General features: G+C 34.8%; 1 protein-coding gene across 1 annotated transcript; it reads left to right on the forward strand.

Annotated features, from left to right (window-relative positions):
• Positions 1–4,548: 4,548 nt before the first annotated feature.
• Positions 4,549–20,514, forward strand: LOC132300057 (pentatricopeptide repeat-containing protein At5g02860-like; the record flags this gene model as incomplete). The annotated part of the gene is given in 3 exon segments (XM_059796998.1): positions 4,549–5,181; positions 19,054–19,249; positions 19,252–20,514. Coding segments are annotated over 3 exon segments (1,968 nt in total), but the record flags the coding sequence as incomplete, so codon positions are not given.
• Between the last annotated feature and the right edge of the window lie 3,425 nt (positions 20,515–23,939).

Consider the following 23,939-nt stretch of genomic DNA (forward strand, 5'->3'; position numbering starts at 1 on the left):
GTTTAGCTAATGAATTTAGCTCTGCTTGTATCGCTTCTTTCCATTTTGGCCAATCATTTCTTCGTCGACATTCTTCAACGTTTTGAGGTTCCAGATCATCTTTATCAATATCAAGAGCAATGAGATATGAGAATATGTTGTCGACAACAATTTCATTTCTATTCCATCTCGTTTCATAATTTAGTGAAATCTCATCATTTTCAGGTACCTTTGCCTCATCAAGTACATGTGCCTCATTAAGGGCCACATCATCATCTGTTGCCTTTACCTCATCAATATTTATTATTTCATCATGTTTAGGTACCTGAGACTCATCAAGAGCTTCTGCCTTATCAAAGGCTATTGTCTCAGATTGATTAATAATATCTGTTGCTCCTTTGGTGGCCTTTTCAGGAGTGCCAGTTTTTCTTTGTGATTTCTTCTTACGAGGAGCAGTATCTTTTGTACCAACTAGTCTGCCACGCTTTAGGCATGTTTTAGATGCATTTGTTGCATTACTAACAGAAGGTCCCTCAGGGACAGCAATTCGAGCTGGAATTTTTGCAGTTGGTATATGTGATTTTATCACTTTCTTTGTATCAGTAAATGCATCATGTAATTGATTTGCAACATTTTGCAAGTGAATGATCCTCTGAACTTCTCGCTCACATTGGTTTGTGCGAGGATCAAAATGAGACAATTTCAGGGCATTCTAAGTAAGATCACATTGTTGCTGTGTCTTTTCTCCCCCTAATGGTGGGAAAATAGTCTCATTAAAATGACAGTCAGCAAATCGTGCTTTAAAGACATCACCTATCAGGGGTTCAAGATATCTAATAATAGATGGAGAATTAAAACCAACATAAATTTCAAGTCTACGTTGATGACCCATTTTAGTGCGTTGGGGTGGTGTAATTGGAACATATACAGCACAACCAAAAACTCGTATGTGAGAGATATTTGGTTGTTTACCAAAAACAAGTTTCAATGGTGAGTATTTATGATAAGCAGTTGGTCGTATACGAACTAATGATGCATCATGTAATATGGCATGACCCCAAGCAAAAACAGGTAATTTTGTTCGCATAAGCAAATGACGACCAATTAACTGAAGTCTTTTAATAAAAGATTCAGCCATACCATTTTGAGTATGAGTGTGTGCAACAAGATGTTCAACATTAATTCCAACTGACATGCAAAAAATCATTAAAAGCTTGAGAAGAAATTCAGCGGCATTATGAAGACGAATTGTCTTAATTGGGTAATCAGGAAAGTGTGCTCGTAATTTGATGATTTGAGCAAGGAATCTAGCAAATGCAACATTACGGGTAGAAAACAGATAAACATACGACCATCATGTTGAGGCATCAATTAAGACCATAAAATAGCGAAATGGTCCACAGGGTGAATGAATTGGCCCACATATATCCCCGTGAATTCGTTGCAAAAATGGGGGAGACTCAACAATGACTTTTGAAGGGGATGGTTTGATAATCAACTTACCATGTGAGCAGGCGGTGCATAGATGATTATTTGGTAAGATGATTTTTTGATCCCTTAGTAGGTGTCCATATGAATTTTTAATAATTCGACGCATCATTGTACTCCCTGGGTGACCAAGTCGATCATGCCAAAGTATAAAAAGTTTTGGGTCACATAATTTTTTATATATCACAGCATTTGACTCAATTGTCCTAATGGTTGTATAGTATAACCCAGAGGAGAAAACATGGAGTTTTTCTAATACCTGCTTCTTGAATGAGGTAATGGAAGTAATGTAGAGATATTCCACATTTCTTTCATTTGCGGTCTCAATATGAAACCCATTACGACTCAAGTCTTTAAAACTCAACAGATTTCTCCGAGATCTTGTAGAATATAAGGCATCATTGATTTATAATCTTGTTCCATGTGGTAAAATGATGTTGGCTCTTCCGAAGCCTTTAATCAAGTCGGTGGGACCTGATATTGTACTGACATTAGCGTCTGTCAGAGTTAAGTGAGAAAAATATTTTTGATCTCGAAGGATTGTGTGTGTAATTCCACTATCTGCAAGACATATATCTTCTCCATTTATTTTGGAACTAGTCAGATCCATTCCTATTCATACAAATTTCCTTATCAGAAAAGAAACTTTTATAACAAAAGAAACTTTAATACAAACTAGAAAATAAAAACTTTAATACAAGGAAAATAAAATATAGTAGACAGAACATGAAAAGAAAATAAGATTAATTGGTGTAGACATTTCCATCACCAATTAGGAAGTCTATCCTTCCATCACGGTCCTCAAAAAAATCTGATACATCCAGATTTGTGATGTTAACTGGCTCATCATGATTAATAAAATTCATTTTCAGATTTGTGGTGTCAACTGGCTCATCATGATCAAGGAAATTCATTTCCTTTTGTTTCCTCTTTTATTTTATTGAGGCTTGGTAAAGTTCAACCAGATGTTTAGGTGTATGACAAATACTTTACCAATGCCCTGCCATGCTACACCGATAACAAGTATTATCATGTGCTTTAGGAGGTTGAGCCGCATCCTTCCCTTTTACTTGTCTCATTTCATTATAATCTCTCTTTTGGGGATATGGTGTGGATCTTTGATTGCGAGAATGTGAGGATTGATATCTTTCACGATAATAAGAATGATTTCTACCATGACTATATTCATTATTGTGGTAGTTATTTTTCCCACGACTATATTCATTTCTACCACCACGACCGCGTCCACGTCCGCGACCACGGGATGAGACAACATATGTTTCAGGGATCGGTGTCGATCCAGTTGGACGGGACTAGTGGTTTCTTAACAAAGCTCATTATTTTGCTCTACCACAAGCAAACATGATATCAGCTCTGAATGTTTTTTAAATCTACGCTCTCGATATTGTTGTTGTAAGAGCACATTCGAGACGTGAAATGTGGTGAATGTTTTTTTCAGCAAAAGTTCATCAGTAATAGTATCACCACATAATTTCAATGTAGAGCTGATTTTGAATAGGACAGAGTTATATTCAGCAACAGTTTTAAAATCTTGCAACCGCAATTGCTGCAAATCAGCCCGGGCCTTTGGGAGGATCATTGTTTTTTTATGATCATATCTTTCTTTCAAATTGTTCTACAAACAAAGTGGATTTCTTTCCGTGAGGTATTTAGTTTTTAGTTCCTCACTAATATGGCGCCGGAGGAAAATCATGGCCTTTGCTTTATCTTGTAATAATGCATCATTGTCTTCTTTAATTGTGTCTCCAAGGCCCATGACATTCAAATGGATCTGAGCATCTAGTGTCCAAGATAAATAATTTTTGCCAGAAATATCCAGGGCCACGAATTCCAGCTTTGTCAAGTTTGACATTTTCAGAATAACTAGATGTGACAACAACATAAAAATATAATTTAGCATAGTATTTAAATAAATGGTGTGAAATGAAATAACAACATAATATGAATTATTTAAATAATAAAGATGGTAAAACCAGTCATAGTAAATAAATTATTAAACAATAAAGGCGGTAAAACCGGCCATAAATCAGTAAATAATAAAGGTGATAAAACCGACCATAATTAGTGGATCAGTAAATAATAAAGGTGATAGAACCGACCATAGTGTAAGCACATACATCATTGAAGTAAACAAATTTATTTTACGAACAATAATTCATAATTAAATTTTTCTTACCCTTTGAAGTCAGAAATACTATTTTCTTCAATAAAGCAAACCAACCCAACAATCTATCAAAACTAATATCACAAAATAGATATATAGTTGGGATAGAAAGAGAGAAAAAAAGCTTCTTCTTTAAATCTCAGATGGACCAAGCTCGTGCTGATGACGTATAATAAATATATGTATATATATATATCTATAGGATAATATTTATTATATAAATGAAATGAAACTTTCACATAGAGAGAGGGAGAGAGAAACAGAGAGAGATAACGAAAGAGAGAGTAAGAGAGGGAATGAAAAACTTTTATTCCAACACACATTAAAGCAGTACACATGCATAGCCTTATATAGGCGCAAAGGTTAGCTTCCCTAAGAAGTCACTAAATGCAATCATCCTTTGTAAGCCTCAAACCTTGATGTCATGGGTGACGCAATACATTGTGGACCCCACATTATTATATATACATAACAAAAAGCAAAATTAAATACACAATCCCACCACAAATATTGTACAGTCTTTTCTTAAAACCTCACTCGTCTCCTGTTAGCTACTCCAATTTTTTCTCTCCTCTTCTCTTTCCCCAAACACACAAACTCACTCACAGATCTCCATTTCTACAACTGATTTCTCCAGCTGAAACGATAAAATGAGCTGGTGGTGGACTGGAGCTATTGGCGCTGCAAAGGCAAGTAATTATGTTCCTTCTTTCTCTGCATCCCTGTATATATATACGTATATATATATATATATATATATATATATATTTATATACGTTGTTATATTAAGTAGTTTTATGAATTCGAACTAACAAATTTGCAAGCAGTTCACAAATCTGCAAGTAATTCTGTTCCTCTCTCTATACATGTACGTGTATATATATATATATATATATATATATATATATATATATATATACAAGAAATGTGACCTGGCTATGAGTGTGTTTAGTTGGGTTCGGAATCGGAATCAGAATGATTCTCGATTTCTGTTGAGTGGGTCTGTTGTTGTTGTAATTATAAACATTCTTGGCAAAGAGGGTCAGGTCTCATCGGCAGCTAATTTGCTTCATAATCTGCATAAAGATGGTTTTGGTATTGATGTTTATGCTTATACTTCCTTGATAACTGCCTCTGCTAAAAATGGGAAGTATAGGGATGCATTGATGGTTTTCAAAAAAATGGAGGAAGAGGGTTGTAAACCTACATTGATTTCATACAATGTGATTTTGAATGTTCATGGGAAAATGGGTATGTCGTGGAATAAGATTATGGCAGTTTTTGAGGGGATGAAGAATTCAGGGGTTGCTCCAGATGCATATACTTATAATACTCTAATAAGTTGTTGTCGCCGAGGGGCATTGTATAAAGAAGCTAATCGGGTGGTCAGAGAGATGAAGCTAGCGGGTTTTATGCCTGATAAAGTAACTTATAATGCGCTATTAGATGTCTATGGAAAGTCTCGGAGGCCTAAGGAAGCCATAGAAGTTGTGCACGAGATGGAGATTATGGGGTTTTTGTTGGGATATGTGTGCCCTAGCATAGCAAATTCTTATTTTGGATTGTAAAAGTCATGGTTCCTTATCTGAATTTTATTATTAAAGCACTATACAATTGCTGAATGAAATGTATTATCTTTCGATTCATTATGGAATTGATTGTGTCCACTTGATTACAAGATAAATTTATATATGTATATAATGGCAATTAATACTAAGTTATAAATTAGTAATCATAAATGGTTCAAAGTCGGTAATTATGGATGGACATTTAATTAATTAAGACTTGAATCGAGTCCACGATAGATTACGATATATTGTGAGAGCTGTCGTATGCAATTGCTCTCTATCACAGTCATGACTTTTGACTCTCAAGCATGAGAGAAGTATAGACTCTTTTATTAATTAATAATTACTTTGATTTGTTCGGCGGATACCTCGGGATCCTTAAATCGGCACTTTGGATAGTTATGTAATTAATAGTTAAAGGTCCATAATCTCAATATTTGCATCAGTGCTTTTTGTATTTATTTTGTTTTGATTATGGTTGATCACAAATTTAATTCAAAGGCCTTCGTATGTTTTAGACAAGTATTTTCTATATATATTTATTTAGTAAATTATTATTTTTGTCAAGTAAATATTTTTGTTGTGATTAAGCCGGAAATAATCTAAGGTAGCAAAATAATTAAATTTAATTATGTTGTTGGGTTGATGGCTTTAATTATCTAATAAATAATTATGCATAGAGGGGTTAAAGTACAACATTGACTTAGAGGTTATTTATTATTTAATTGGAGTGCAATTAATTTCTTTTAGTGGAGCAGAAATTAATTTATGAATTAATTGAATTGGGTCCATGGTTTAATGGACCGGACCAATTATTAATTTATAGGAGCCAAGAAAATAGTAAGCTCAAATGATTCTCACCAATAGCCCAAGTTGATATTGGAGTCCTATTAGAATTGAGAAATTTGATTTAGAGATGGAGAATGATTTATTATTTCCTTTTTCTTATTTTTATTTTGCCTATATAAATACATGGGTACATGTATATTTGGGATGTGACTTTGAGAACAAGAAAAAGGAATACACTTTCTCTCTCTAGATTTTAGGGTTTGTTTTCTTTTCTAAAGGAGGCTACCACAAGCCTTGATTCCAAGGTCATTCATCAAGGCATATTGATGATTTCTAAAGGGAAGATTATAATCAAGAAGAAGGAGAAATGATCTTGCTAAAGGGATCTACAATAAATGAGAATATTCACTTTAGAGGAAAGATTAAAAGGTTTACTCAGATCTTTGATGTAAGTATTCAATTTATTTATTGAATGATGTATCATCTTTTATTTGTTTTTGTATAAAATTTGTCTCTATGTGATGAATTAAGATCCATGATTGCAAATCTCTCAAAAGTTTTTAAAATTTGCATGTTTCCCAACAGTGGTATCAGAGCATGGTTTGATTCATTACTAGAGATCATGTGTTTATAAAAATCATCTTCATGGATCTAAATTATATATACATATATATATTTATTGATGTATGTTGATGTATGATTTATTATGTTAATATATATTGATACATGATGATGAATGTATAATTGTGAATGGATGATGATATGTGTTTTGGGCCATGGATGAAGCTTACAGGTATATTGAATGTAATTTTATCTTTGGATGAATGTAATTAGGGCTTTGATTTAGTCGTTTGAAAATTCAATGATGTAATTTAATTTTTTCCATTGTATTTCAATTTGTAAGTATTTATTAAAGTCATGTAATATTCATCAAAGGATGCTATGAAGCTTCAAGAAGCTCCGTAAGGGTTAAATTATGCATCAGTAATTTTCTAGAATTTTTCCAAATTTTTTGGAATTTTTCTGGAATTTTTTTGAGGCTTAATTTAGTTTTCTGGAATTTTTCGTATTTTTCTGGAATTTTTCGGTATTTTTCCTGTGACCGGAGCATCGCCGGCGGCGAGAAGAGGCGTCGGAGGAGGCAGCAATCAAGTGCATCTCAGTTGGGGTGAGCTTGGCACGTGAGCACAAAGCATAAGCTCTCCACGCGCATGCAGGTGCTTCTAGGGGCGTTTCACGCGCCACAACGCGCCCTAGGCGCGTGCCAGCGCGTGGGGGCACGTGCCTTGCCTTTCTGCATGCCCCAGGCGCGTGTGAGCGAGTGTGGGGCTCTCCAGGCGCGTTCCAAGTAGCATTTTGCTTCTTATAACGCGTACCAGTTTTCTATAGGTGTTTACAGACTGTTGAAGGACACCCGTACAACAAGAATAGTGTTTAAATGTTAAAAGCTGAATCCATTGGCTATTTAAATTGCTTCTGTCTGTTGTTTAATTATTTATGTGATGCATGGAATAATTCAATACTGATTATAATTGTTCATGCATTGGATCCATGATTTTTTATCTAAATGATTTGATTTATATTAATTAAATTATGAAGATAAATTGGATTTGATTGCTAATTAATTTGAGGGCATTTATTGGAAAATGAAAAATTATTTTTGTAAATTTATTTTAACAGAATGTCTCAAATTAAATATTAGTGAATTATTTAAAATCCATATATTTTCTAAATTTAATTGGATTAAAATCAAAGCGTTTTGCATGCATTAAATCATGAATAAAAAACCCCGGTTATAAATAATTAAAATTGGGTGGGAGTGGGGATTTTTATACATTACCCCATGGTCTTCGTAATTATAACCATTGTGATTAGATCTTTAAAAATAAGGCACCACGCATGATTTAAAGAGTCAAGATTACAAGAATGGTTGTCGCACGAAAATATATTTATTAAATGACCATTATAGTTAGATCTTTAAAAATAAGACCCTACGCATGATTTAAAGAGTCTAAGCTAATAATGACAATATATTTAATATTTGATTTTTCGTTGGAGTATTAATTACGTTATACACTAAATCTAAAATCAATAGTATTAACTCCCTAACGGAGTGGTATATATTAGGTGATTTTAGAAAGGCTAAACTTAATCGGGAATTATTTCATATATAGATAAGGCATTGTCTAAAGAGATATGGAAATAATGAGTTGTTCTCGTCAATAAGTAATAATGAATTCCGCCAACCGGATAAGTTATTGGCATATTGATTGTTCGATTTTTCATGCTATGTGATTAAGGAACCCACAATTAATTAATTATTTTATTCTTGCATGATTATATTTATTCACTTTATTTATTGTATGAATGCTTTTATTTTCAGATTTATCATGACTAGTCCATTCAGTCCACTTGCAAACATACTAAAAGAAAATCGATTAACTGGACCTAATTATATCGATTGGAAAATGCAATTAGATATTGTACTCACATATGAGGGGTTTAGTTATGTGTTTACTACTCCCCGACCTTCTCCACCTTTGCCTGAGAATCCTTCTGAGGAGCATGAAGTTTTTAAGAAATGAAATAAAGCAGATGAGATGACTAGGTGCTACATTCTTGCTTCACTTTCAAATGTACTCCAAAGTCAACATCTTCATTATCTCACTTCTGCAGACATCATGCTTAACCTCAAGGAAATGTTTGGGCAAGTTGATACGAGTGCACGCCAAACTGCTATGACAAACTTGATGACAACCAAGATAGTCCAAGGTACTCCAGTTCAGGAACATGCTTTAAAAATGATTGGTTTTCTAAATGAACTTGAGATTTTTGGATGCAACTTGGATGGTGAACTTCAGGTTGACATGATTATCGCTTCATTGCCAGACTCATTTAACTCTTTTAGGGTAATAATTCTATGAATAAGCTTGAGTACTCACTCGCTGAACTTCTGAATGAGTTGGTAACCTTTGAAGGGATAATCAAAAGTAAGGGTGCATTTATTAACTACACTCAGTCTGCTGGACCATCCATTTCTAGGCCCAAGAGGAGGGGCAAGAAAAAGACGAAAGATGGTGCCCAAACTGTGCTTGTGCCAAACAAAGTGATCAAAAAGGATAAAGGGAAGAAGAAAGTGCGGGTTGAAGGCGAAGGAAACTGCTTCCATTGTGGTTAACCGGGTCACTGGAAACCTAACTGCCCAACACTTCGCACGCAAGGCAAAGGAAAATGTATATTCATTGTTGAGGCATTTAATGTGGTTGTATCTATAGATTCCTGGTGCATAGATTCTGGAGCCACTAATTATGTTTGCAATTCATTGTAGGGATTCCAGGAGTCTAGAAGCCTCAATGAAGGAGAGATATACTTGTATATGGGATCTAATGCCAAGGTGGAAGCTAAAGCAGTGGGAGTGGTTCATATGTAGTTTGATAGTGGGAGGAGTCTTATTTTAGAAGATTGTCTTTATGCGCCAAATGTTAGGCGCAATTTAATTTCAGTTTCTTCGTTGGTTTGCAAAAACTATATTTTTACTTTTAGAAAAAATGTTTTAATTAAGTTAAATGGTTGTGTTATAACTTCTGGTGCATTGAAAGATAATCTATATGTTTTAACTCCTAACTCATATCAAATGCAAAATTATGAATTAAATGCAACTTCATCTAGATTGAATGTTAAAAGAAAAACAGTTTCTCCAAACTCATTGTATCATTGGCATCTACGATTGGGTCACATAAATCAAAATAGGATTCAAAGGTTGGTTAAAGAAAGTTTATTACCTTGTGAGACAGAGGAGCCTATGCCAACTTGTGAATCCTGTATTGAAGGAAAGATGACTCGAAGGGCTTACTCAGCCAAAGGATATAGAGCCAAAGAACAATTAGAGTTGGTGCACACACACGTGTGTGGTCCTATGAACACCCAACCGAGAGGAGGGTTTGAGTACTTCATCACTTTCATTGATGATTATTCACGTTTTAGATATATTTACCTAATGCGACAGAAGTCAGAAGCTTATGGAAAATTCCATGAGTTTCAGGCGGAAGTGGAACGTAGATTAGGTAAACTTATCAAAACACTTCGATTTGATCGAGGAGGTGAATACCTCTTGGGGGAGTTCAAGGCTCATATGGTCAATGAGGGTATTGTGCGTCAATTATTCGCACCTGACTGCCCTCAACAGAATGGAGTGGCAGAAAGGAGAAACAGAACTTTACTTAACATAGTTAGATTTATGATGAGTTTTGCTACATTACCTCTATCATTTTGGGGGTTAGCCTTAAAATCAGCAATGTACATCTTGAACTGTGTTCTATCCAAGTCTATTTCTGGAACACCATATGAGCTGTGGTTTGGACAGAAACCTTGTTTAAATCACATGCATATATAGGGGTGTACAGCACACGTGTGTAAGAAACAGGAAGACAAATTGGAAGCCAGATCAGATGCATGCTTATTTGTTGGCTATCCTAAGGGCACTAGAGGTGGATTATTTTATGATCCCAGGGACAATAAGGTTATTGTCCGCACTCATGTTGTGTATCTGGAGGAGGATTATATTATGAACCACAGACCTAGTAGCCAAATAGTGTTAGAGGAAATGGTTGGCATATCAGATATACCCCCTATAGACACACCTAATATAAATACTGAGAATGATGAGACACAAGAAGTCCTTGTTGAATTACCATCATCTAGTACATCGATTCCTGCACTGGTCCTTCGGCGTAGTGGGAAGACTATCATCCGACCCGAAAAACTCACGCTTTTGGGTGAGGTCTATGAGGCTGTCCCTAATAAGCATGAGTTGGACCCAGTAAGCTATGCGAAAGCGTTGACCGATATAGATGCGAATCTTTGGAAAGATGCCATGAAATCAGACTTGGAATCTATGTACTCTAACAAAGTCTGGGATATTGTAGAACTTCCTAGTGAGGTTCAGCCCATTGGTTGTAAGTGGATCTATAAATGAAAGAGAGGAATTGATGGGAATGTTGAGACATTCAAAGCTAGATTGGTTGCCAAAGGCTTCACTCAACGTGAAGGTATTGATTATGAGGATACATTCTCAGCAGTTGCAATGCTTAAATCTATTCGCATTCTTTGGCCATTAGTGCTCATTAAGACTATAAGATATGGCAGATGGATGTTAAGACGACATTTTTAAATGCCCATCTTAAACAAGACATCTATATGAGGCAACCAGACGGTTTTGTGGTTAAAGGGCGTGAGGACTATGTGTGTAAGTTGAATAGGTCTATTTATGGACTTAAGCAAGCTTCACGCACATGGAACATTTGTTTTGATCAGGCAGTTAAATTTTTTGGCTTTGAACAAAATGTGTTTGAACATTGCGTTTACAAGAAAAAACAGGGTAATGTCATCATGATTCTCGTTTTATATGTTGATGACATCTTACTCATTGGTAATGATGTAGAGGCTTTGTCATCAGTTAAAAGGTAGTTGTTCAATAAATTTGAGATAAAAGATCTTGGAGAAGCAAGCTATATTCTTGGGATCAAGCTTATGCGAGATCGGGTTAAAAAGAAAATAGGCTTGTCTTAAGAGTCTTACATTGACAAAGTTCTGACTAGGTTTGGAATGGAAAACTCTACGAAAAGGTTTTTACCATTTAGACATGGATTGCTCTTTCTTATCACCAGTCTCCCAAGACTGATAAGGAAATTGAGCAAATGAGGCGGATACCATATGAGTCGACTGTTGGTAGTCTCATATATGCCATGGTCTGTACCAGAGCAGACATTTGCTACTCTGTAGGGATTGTCAGTAGATATCAGTCCAATCCTGGACTTGATCATTGGTTAGCTGTGAAGAATATCTTAAAATACCTTAGAAGAACTAAGAGTCTCATGCTCGTTTATGGAGGTGATAATCTAATTCCAGTCGGATATACTATGATATTCCTCGGATCCGAGACACGGGTTGATCAGGCCCAGGCCCAAACCCGAGGGATATCAGACAATTAATATATAATCGAACACAGAGTACAAAATGAATTTAATAAATAAAAGTTTAATAGCTGAAAAGAATACTAAAATATAATCCTTGAAATTAAATACTTAAAATCCCATATAATCAGGATATAATAATCTAACTCAAAAACCTCCAAGGGTACAACTCGGGAATCCATCCAGTGGACCCCTAATAAAAAAACCAAACTGAAATAAAACTAGAAGAAATCCATAATTAAATCATGGAGAGAGATCCTACGTCGTCGGAAGAATGAGTGACCGTCTCTGCTCAGCAGGAACAAACTCAAGCCCGCAACTGACGTACACCTAAAAAATAGGAGTGGGTCATGCCCACAAATAAGTTCTATCCTACTACAATCCAAGCAAAGACTCGATACGTATGTACATACTAAATAGTTCAACAATAGCTAATAATCCGTACATAAATATATCTATACTACTGGACTCTCACTAGACTGTGAAGAGGGTCTCAACCTGAATAGAAGGCATTACGCAAAGCGCACCTGAGTGGGTATGTGTACCTAAGCCTAAACAGGATATACCTCAATCCTCACAGCCAGCTACGCATCCTATCGCATATACGCACCCTAACCGTCAACTCTGAGACTCAAAGTCATATCGCAGTGTCATAAAAATATATCTAAAATCCGTTCCCAACCATCCACAAGAAATCTAGTAAGTCGTTCGGTGTATTCAACCGCATCGACTCATATATATAAGGATGATTCTATTTAATAACCCGTACCCTTATTCCAAAATAGGTAGGACTTAGCAATTTGAGCTAAACCAAACCTAGTATGACACCGTCTCATACCGGTGCATACACTCCTATCCGTCCAATAGTGGATGAAGCATTGACAATATAAATATCAAAATTAACTATTCCATACTAAGCATATTAGAGTATATTAACAAACATGCTTAAATAAAACCATCAGTTGATAAAGCATTGACATTAAAAATATCATTATCAACTACTCCATACTAAGCATATTAGAGTATATGAACAAACATGCTTAAATAAAACTATCAGTTAATAAAGCATCGACAATTTAAATATAAAAACCAATTTCTCCCAGTATCCATATAATGGACATAGCCTAAATAGATATTATATCACTTAATTCCATGGCATGCATAACAAATGTAAGCAATTTATCATACTTTTAATTACCTGTCCAACAACTGATGCACTAAATGCTAAAAATTTAATCATCAATTAATCTTTTTCAAAGTATAGATTTCTAACATGTTTTCTTTCTATATCACGAATATGTAATTAGCAGTGGACAAGCCCTCACATAAATTTCCAACAGAAATAAGAAATTAAAATATCCAAATCCATACAATCTGCGAGATACTTAAAATTCCATACTGTTTTAACGTTTAACACGCCGTGTCTAATTCTACATAGTTCTATCCTTTGAGACTTTAATCTTACTCTGGACAACCTCTAGAACATCCATTACAGTATTTATTCTCCTCAGAAAAACATAGAAATTCAATCACCATGAAGCTTCCTCACTGAAAACTGGAAAATAAACAAACAAAACGTAAAAATACTGAAGGAAACAACATGGAGCAGGCTCCATAAGCATTGGAGCCGCCTCCAATGGCCTTGGGGCCGGCTCCAAAGGTCTTGGAGCCACCTCCAATCCAAGAGAAGCCGGCTCCAACCAAGGGAGAGCCGACTCTCTTCCTCATCTGCCTCGTATTCTCTTTTTCTGGCGTCGTCTACACCTCCGGCACTTCACTGCTTAGGTTCCCAAAATTTGTAACATAATCCCAGTAGATTCCAACCCTTGTTTAAGTCCTTATTACGTTACTAACATGGATTTAAAATAGAGAACTATGCAAGAAATTTTCAGGTTTATACAATTTAACAAGTATAGAACACATACTCTTGTGATGAAAGTTTTAACCATGAAACAGATAACATTTTTTTTTTCTTTTTTTAAAATATGTAATTCATCCTTGAACCATTTAAGTATGCAAAGAACACGAAGCCTAAGGGAGAGAGGTTAGGATAAAACTTGCCTTACACCAACGTCCGTCTTCTAAGTTCTCTGGCGAACTATTGTAATTCTCCTCTGTTCCTTCTCTGCCTCTATTATCGTGAATAGGGTTCTAAAACCCTAGGTAGAACGTATTACATATATTTATAGGTCACCCATAAACCTAAGTCCAACTAAACCCTAAACTGAAACTCGGCCTATAAAACACAACCTAGTTTATAAACCTTGTCGGCTAAAAACATGACTTCTAAAAACACAAGAAAACCTAATTTAATAAAAAAACACATTTAACCTAATCCAATTACGATAACCATGCAATTAAAATAATTAATCAAATAACATTTTGCTAAAACAAATAACCAATTAAAACAAAATAAAATCCAATGAAATAAATAATTAAATAAAATAATTAAATAACATAATTAATCAAATAATCAATTAAAGCAAAACATAAACACTTCAGCAATTAAAAATGCAATTTAAACAATAAAGTAAATACTATGACTATCCTTTTGAAATTAGGGGTATTACATATACGAATTCTAATTTTCAGTCAGATTTAGATGCCAAGAGATCTACATCTGGATACGTGTTCAAGTTCAATGGAGGGGCAGTTAGTTGGAAGAGTGTCAAGCAGGATTGTACTGCTGACTCAACCATGGAAGCAGAATACATTGCAGCCTCTGAGGGAGCAAAAGAAGCTGTTTGGTTGAGAAACTTTCTAATTGAACTGGAGGTTGTGGAGCATATAGATCAGTCTATGACGCTTCATTGCGACAATAGTGCGGCTATAACCCAACCCAAGGACCCAAAATTTCATAAAGGAACAAGATACATTCAGAGGAAATATCATGTGGTTCGTGATATAGTAAAGCGATGAGATATACTTGTGGCCAAGATTGCATCGGAACATAACCTTGCTGATCCATTCACAAAGGCTTTACCGATCAAGATGTTTGGTCGTCTTATGGAGAACATGGGAGTTAGATGTGATTCAAATTGGCTATAAGTGCAAGTGGGAGCTGTTAGGATATATGTGCCCTACCATTGCAAATTCTTATTTTGGATTGTAAAAGTCATGGTTCCTTATTTGAATTTTATTATTAAAGCGTTATACAATTGGTGAATGGAATGTATTATTTTTCGATTCGTTATGGAATTGATTGTGTCCACTTGATTACAAGATAAATTTATGTATGTATGTAATGACAATTAATACTAAGTTATAAATTAGTAATCATAAATGGTTCAAAATCGGTAATTATGGATAGACATTTAATTAGTTAAGACTTGAACCGAGTCCACGATAGATTGAGATATATTGCGAGAGCTATCGTATACAATTGCTCTCTATCACCGTCATGCATGGCTTTTGACTCTCAAGCATGAGAGAAGTATAGACTCTTTTATTAATTAATAATTACTTTGATTTGTTTGGCGGATACCTCAGGATTCTTAGATCGGCACTTTGGGTAGTTATGTAATTAATAGTTAGAGGTTTATGTTCTCAATATTTGCATCAATGCTTTTTGTATTTATTTTGTTTTGATTATGGTTGATCACAAATTTAATTCGAAAGCCTTCGTATGTTTTAGACAAATGCTTTCTATATATATTTATTTAGTAAATTATTATTTTTGTCAAATAAATATTTTTGTTGTGATCAAGCCGGAAATAATCAAAGGTAACAAAATAATTATATTAATTATGTTGTCGGATTGATGGCTTTAATTATCTGATAAATAATTATGCATAGAGGGGTTAAAGTGCAACATTGACTTAGAGGTTATTTATTATTTAATTGGAGTGAAATTAATTTCTTTTAGTGGAGTAGAAATTAATTTATGAATTAATTGAATTGGGTCCATGGTTTAGTGGACCGGACCAATTATTAATTTATAGGAGTCAAGAAAATAATAAGCCCAAAGGATTCTCACCAATAACCCAAGTTGATATTGGAGTCCTATTAGAATTGAGAAATTTGATTTAGAGATGGAGAAAGATTTATTGTTTCCTTTTTCTTATTTTTGTTTTACCTATATATATACATGGGTACATGTATATTTGGGGTGTGACTTTGAGAATAAGAAAAAGGAATACACTTTCTCTTTCTAGATTTTAGGGTTTGTTTTCTCTTCTAAAGAAGGCTACCACAAGCCTTGATTCTAAGTTTATTCATTGTGATACCTCTCGGAGCCGAGACGCGGGTTGATCAGGCCCAAGCCCGAACCCGAGGGATAACAAACAATTGAGGTATTTTAAATCGAACACGGAATATAAAGTGAAATACGAAATAAAATAATAAGCTGAAAGAAACTAAAAGAAAATCCTTGTATCATAATTAATCAAATCCGATAATTCAAAATTCCATAAGTTTACAACTCGGGAATCCATCCATTAGACCCCTTATTAAAATTCTCAAACCAAAACTGAAATAAAAGAAATAACATCCAAAGCTAACATGGAGAAGATTCTTACATAATCGGAGGAATGAATATCTGTATCTGCTCTGCACGTCCAAGCTCTAACCCTGGAATTGACGAACACCTGAAAAATAAAGAAGTGGGTCAGGCCCATATGCAAATCCTGATCTACTGCAATCCAAGCAGTAATCCGATACGCAGATACATCATAGGAAGACTTAAAAATATCTAGAGTAGTCCATATATGTATATAGTACACATTATAGGACGCTCGCTAGTCCAGTAGGTCTGTCTTAGCCTAAATAGAAGGCAACATGCGAATACGCACCCGAAGGTGAGCATGAGTACCTAAACCTACCAGGGAATAACTCCTATGTCCAGTTATCCATCCTAGGCGATATACGTGCCTAAACCATGGTCATGAGACTCAAGCTTATACCACGGCACCATATAATATATATATAAAGTCCGTACTCCTCCTAATACAAAATACCATCCATCTATGTAGTGGTCTGATATATGTATAACAAATCCGTCCTGAAACCAAAGTAGGTCATTCAATTCTCAATTGATATGACACAAGTAGGTGATGGACTTAACCTATATGATTAATCCATACCTTAATCCAAGTTAAGTAGAACTTAGTATTTGAACTAGTTCATACCTAGTATGTCACCGTCCTATACCGGTACATACAATTCTCCAGTTAACGCAGTTGACAATATAGTAATTAAATAGTCATCGACTATACTTCAGAATATGCACAAAATAAATTTAATGCGTATACATCTAACAGACATTCAAAATAGAGCCAAAAATCCAATTCCAGTAGTGTAAACTACTATATTAAATTTAAGCATTTACATCCTCCAACATAGTCCATGAATTGATACATTTAATAACAATTTAAGTACCAATTATATCCAACCTAAGTATAGTTGGGTTTAATTAAATCACCATACCTAAAACACTGTAAAACATGATTTATATATCATTAAATCATATATTAAAACTTTGCAAAGTTCCGGAACATAACTAGCAAAACGGTTTGCAACGTATAGATTTATCTTGAGCTTCACATTGTCCAATCCCTATTCCATTTATGAACTATTGTTTCTCTTTGTTATTACAGGTCCACAACAATCCTATAAAACATTTAAAACAATTTAAACGAGGAGCTAACACTCTGTATAGTCCAAACATTGCAAAAAAAACCCAAACTGGACGTTTAAAACCAAAACCCCAACTGAGCAAGCTAAGTTACAACTGAGCAGCCTAAGTTGCTAACTTAGGGGGTTGAATTGCTAACTTAGGGGCCTCAGTTGCTAACTTAGGGGCCTCAGTTGCTAACTTAGGCGCCTCAGTTAGTGCTGAGGTTTTCTTCTTCGTCCGTTCAACCTCTGTAAATTCTAAAACTTCATTGTTAAGGCCTCTAAACTTCAACCTAAGTCCCATACGTCCATACTAAATTATTTTAAGCGTTTTAGCAGGCAAAGTTTCAAATCAAACCAGAGTTCATGCATAAAGATCACAGAAATAACGAAATCATGAAGAAGCATATAAACTCATGAAACCCTCTGTTTAAATCCAATTAAGCATGCACAACTATTTCGTTTTATCATTAGTTAAACTCTTGAAGTCTAGCTAGGCATGCACAGAACACAAATTAAAGGAAAAGAGTAGAACAGAGACTTGCCTCTGATTTCTGATTGGAAATCTAAAACTGTCGTCTCTAGTAACTCCGGTAACGTCAATTGTTGTTATCAACCTCTGCCGTTCCTAGTTAAATCCAGAACTCCTTCTTGAATCCCTCCCTTAATCTCTTAAGGTTCTCTTAGTATTTTGTCTCACAAAACACACTCGGCTGCTCTCTGTATTCTCTGCCCTCACAACACTCTGTATGACTCTATTCTTACAGAAAATCTACGTTTTGTTTTGTGTTGTTTTAAACCCTAAGCCACCGTAACATACATATTTATAGACCAAACATTAAACCCTAATCCATATACAACTCGGCCCATTGAACAACCTAGATTTAAAACAGTGTCGACTATAAGAACTTACGTAAGTTTATAAGTACCAAAAAATAATAACAATGAATTAAATAAATAAATAAATAAATAAAACCAATAACAAATAATTAATAATTAACAATTAATCAAATAATTAAAACTAATAAATAATTAACAATTAAACAAATAATTAACAATTAAATAATTAACAAAACAAAATACATGCCATTTAATCAACACAATAAACAAGTAAACAATTAACCAAATAAAAAAAAAAAAACAATTAAAGCAAAAATTAAATAACAGAAATATTCTTTTAAAATTAGGGATATTACATTCATTAAGGCATATTGGTGATTCCTAAAAGGAAGATTATAATCAAGAAGAAAGAGAAAGGATCTTGCTAAAGGAATTTACAATAGGTGAGAAGATTCACTTTAGAGGAATGATTAAAAAGTTTACTCAGACCTTTGGTGTAAGTATTCAATCTGTTTATTGAATGATGCATCATCCTTTAATTGTTTTTACATAAAACTTGTCTCTATGTGATGAATCAAGATTCATGATTGGTTTTTAAAACTTGCACGTTTCCCAATAGTTTTTGCCTAGCATTGTGACTTACAATTCATTGATATCGGCTTGTGCTAGGGATGGTTTCTTGGAGGAAGCAATTGAGTTTAAAACCCAAATGACGGGGAAAGGGATTAAGCCAGATGTATTTACTTATACAACTCTCTTATCAGGGTTTGAGAAGGCTGGGAAGGATGAGTCTGCAATGAGGGTTTTTGAGGAGATGAGAAGGTGTTTGAAGAGATCAAGGTATGCGGATGTGCCCCAGATATTGTTACTTGGAATACACTTCTGGCAGTATTTGGGCAGAATGGATTGGATTCCGAAGTGTCGGGAGTGTTCAAGGAAATGAAGAGAGCGGGATTTGTAGCTGAGAGGGGCACTTTTAATACCTTAATTAGCGCCTACAGCCGGTGTGGATCTTTTGAGCAAGCCATGTCTGTTTATAAAAGAATGTTGGATGCAGGGGTCAGTCCTGACCTTTCCACCTATAATACTGTCTTGGCAGCACTGGCACGGGGAGAGCTTTGGAAACAGTCTGAGAAAGTACTTTCCGAGATGAAAGATGTTCGGTGTAAACCCAATGAGCTGACGTACAGTTCTTTGCTGCATGCTTATGCCAATGGGAAGTCACTCGAACGGATGTGTGCTTTTGCAGAAGAGATATACTCTGGCGTAATTGAACCACATACCGCGCTGTTGAAAACCCTTGTTCTAGTTAATAGCAAATGTGACCTTTTAATGGAAACAGAACGGGCTTTCTTGGAGTTTAGAAGAAAAGGTTCGTCTCTTGACATGACTACTTTGAATGCTATGGTTTCGATACATGGACGGAGGCAGATGGTTACCAGAGCAAGTGAGATATTGAACTTCATGATTGAGGGTGGGTTTACTCATAGCTTAACTACTTACAATAGCTTGATGTATATGTACAGCCGCTCTGCAAATTTCGGGAAATCTGAAGAAATACTGAGGGATATTTTGGCAAAAGGAATCAAGCCTGATGTAATTTCATACAACACTGTAATTTTTGCTTATTGCAGAAATGGTCGGATGAGAGATGCCTCACGGGTATTTGCGGAAATGAGGGATTCTGGTCTTATTCCAGATGTCATCACGTATAATACCTTTGTTGCAAGTTATGTTGCTGATGCAATGTTTGTGGAGGCCAATGATGTGGTTCAATACATTATTAAGCATGGCTGTAAACCAAATGAGAGCACGTACAACTCCATTGTAGATTCGTATTATAAGCACAATCGGCGGGATGAGGCAATAATGTTTGTTAATAGCCTTCGGAGGCTTAATCCACATGTTTCCAGGGAGGAAGAATGCAGATTATCAGAACGATTAACAAGGAAATGATTATTGAAGATCCAATTCTATTGGTTCAATTGCTGCTGAGTTTGTGTACTCCTTGGCTCTGAAACTTGTACATCCTGTTCGTTTCGTTCACACTTCTTCTGCCTGTTTTATGTGTCAATGTGGCAAGAAGTAAGCAGAAATGTGATATTGTTGTAAATTTTCCTTTTTTGATCAGCAGCTGATACATGCGCCACTGTATATTAGAGGCGAAGGACTTGCTCACTTGGCTTGTATAGCTGACATCAAGTCTTGTGTTACTCAGTTGGAAATGGGAAAGTTAAAAAACTTCATGGTATGTACAATCACCAATATAACACTAAATAGGAATCTATATCTGCCATTAATTAGTGATGGCTGATACTATTTTATTTATTTATATGATTATATTCTTGTTATATATATGTATTTTTTTTTTATATGATTATATTCTTGTAGTATGTATGTAGTCATCTAAATAAAGGAAAGGACTTCTAGAGGTTAGGTGTAGATTTAAGAATCTTCTGGCCCTTTCCAACACGGGAGTGAGTTGATTCTGTATTAAATTCACACCCAATAGAGAATAGAAATCCATTTTGGGGTCAGGCAGGTGATATGTTATTGGGAATCATTTCATCATCTTGAGCAATTTGTGCGTTATTTTTTCTATGGTTTTCAGAAGTTTTTCTTGATCTTGGTTCTAGTAAATAATTTCATGTTGTTGGAGGGTTCTTTTATACTGGAAAACATTTTATCTAATTTTTTAAATCCCCCCCATAATTTTTGACTCTGCTGAAAATTTTGCAGTTGAGCCAACATTGTAAATTGTCATATGAAAAATGAATGAACACTGATTTTTCTTGTACCTGGATGTTTAGAAATGGGGTCTCTCTTTCAAAAATATCTCTGTTAATTGAAGTAGGACCTTTCGTTGAAGTTACGATAAACTACTTGTCATTTCGTTAATAAAAAAGTTGATTTTAGTTTCAGCAGCTGCATTGGACCTTCTAGTAATGATTCCCATTACATTTATTATGTAATTGAAGAATGTGAATATGAAATTGAAGCTAATTGATATTTTTGCATTTGTGATTTGTAAAGGTTTTAGACAACATATAGATTACTATGTTTTACTTGGGTAGAAGCTGGTAAAACTCTCATGTAAGAGTTGTTTCCATGTAAAATCTATTTTGGGAGGTTAAAGCATTTTATGTGTAGCAGTTGGTTTTAAGTACCAACATATAAAAATATCTAATATCTTCTGTTGGTGGAACTTAATATATGTCAATTTTATGTTAAAATTGGAACTTAATATATGTCACATCATACCACCTGGTCGGTGGTTCTTTTGTTTCGATTGATGGATCGCGTGTTTCGGCCGGTGGCAACCCTATTGGCCCTTTTGCGTCGCTCTTCCACTTTGATCCAGGCTTGGTGTTCGGTTGGGTTTCCATGGATCCCTCAGTGGTGGGTCTTGTGTTTTTGTGTTGGGCCTTCCCGATCACCCCATCGAATACATCCAGTGCGACGTCTCCAACCCCGAAGAAACCCAATCCAAGCTCTCAGCCCTCCAAGACATCACTCATATCTTCTACGTAACTTGGGCTAATCGATACACTGAAATTGAAAATTGTCCAGCAAATGGACAAATGTTGAGAAATGTACTCAATGCAGTGATACCCAATTCCCCAAATTTGCAGCATATTTGCCTTCAAACAGGTCGAAAGCATTATATAGGTCCCTTTGAACTGTGGGGAAAAGCTCAAATCCATGATCCTCCGTTTCATGAGGATCTTCCTAGGCTAGATGTGCCCAATTTTTACCATACCCTTGAAGATATTATGTTGGTTTGTTGATCTTATTAGGCTACTAAACTGGAAGAGGTCGGAGTGTGGTCAGTGACGGACCCAGAAAATTTGGTGGGAGGCGAATTTTTAATTTGTGGGTACAAAATTATATGATGAGTTCATTTTTGTAATTTTAATAGGGTTTTTTTCCATAAATTTTTAAAAAATTTAAGTATAAAATGAAAAAAAAAAAATATTCAGTGGGGCAAATTATAATTATATTGGGGCATCTTCATAAATTATCAAAATTTGAAGTATAAAATGCTATAAAAAAAAGAATCCAGTGGGGGCGAATTGTAATTTTAGGGGGGCATTTTCATAAATTTTAAAAACATTAAGATATAAAATGAAAATATTAAAAATTCAGGGGGGGCAGATGCCCCCCTAGTCCCCTGCTGGGTCCGTCCCTGTGTGTGGTGGTTTGTTGATCTTATTCTGAGTGGTGAGTTGAAGTTGGATAGTATGAACAAGAGCAAAGAGCATGGGTTCTTGGGATTTAGGAACTCCAAATCATCGTTTATTTCTTGGATCGATAAGATGAAAGCTAACAGAATCGTTCCTTAGATTGATATCGAGTTGTTAATATCTCTGTTATATATATGTATATATAGATATATATATTTCGTACTCTGATGATTGTATAAAATATATAGAAACTGTACAACAGGGGTGACAGCCCCATGTCTGCTATGTGTTGTTGAAAGAAGAGAATAATAAAGAAAGAAGCATATTGGCTTCCTCAAACTATAAATAGTAGTTGTAGATTTTAGTAGTTGTAGATTCATTCTGGTTCAGCCCTTGCCTAAATGGACACTAATTATTTATTAATTTTTTTTTATAATAGCCGTGTCCGACTTGTTAAAGCAGCCAATAATTCAACACAAAATACGTGCATCAGGTCCTTGAAATTCTAGGCTTGCACATGCATCACCGAATATGTTTTAAGCTGGTGATTTTGTTTTCCATCAACAGGAATTGCTTGGCAGATCATTATGTCACGCTTTAAATAATATTATATATATATATAGAAACAATAAAGAAAGAAAAGATTAACCTCACACGTTACAGTGTCCAATTTTTATTTTTCTTTCTCTTCTTTATTTTATTGCTCTATGTTGTAATCTTTTCTTAGTCTTATGATCCTATCTATTTGGTCGTATAATACGGAGGAGTATGTCATTGTTTTGTATAGTATATGACATGTTTTTTTGGCTGATTTTTCTGGTTGTTCATAGAAAATCCAAAATACTACTATTAATAGTGATACACAACTTTTTTCTAGTATTAGTCTGATCCATTTCCAAAAAATAAAAATAGTATTAGTCTGATTATGGTAACGAATTGAGATTTTTTATGCAATCGGAGCTTGGTTGTGGTACACTTTTATTTTAATTTTTAAGATTTATATATAATCTTGAATGTTGTAGTATTAAGTCCAATATTGAATGTATCCCTTATCTCCAAATGGAACTAATAATTGCACTTGTTTTTAAAAATATAGTTGAAAATTAATGCACATGATTTTTTTTTAATGCACATGATTATCCACTATCATTCATACTTTTTAAATAAATAAAAATTATTTTTGGTATTTATATCTAGCACAAATGATTGAGTCTTGGGTCCAAATCTGGACTTTGGGCCCAATTGAAAGTGACCCAAGAGTATTCAACTGCGGGCGTGAATGAAGAAGAAGGTGACAATTTGACAAATAAATTAAAAGCAA

Source organism: Cornus florida, unplaced genomic scaffold (genome assembly GCF_030987335.1).
Source record: "Cornus florida cultivar Cherokee Brave unplaced genomic scaffold, ASM3098733v1 CherokeeBrave_3.0.0_Hap2_Chr03, whole genome shotgun sequence".
NCBI lineage: Eukaryota > Viridiplantae > Streptophyta > Magnoliopsida > Cornales > Cornaceae > Cornus > Cornus florida.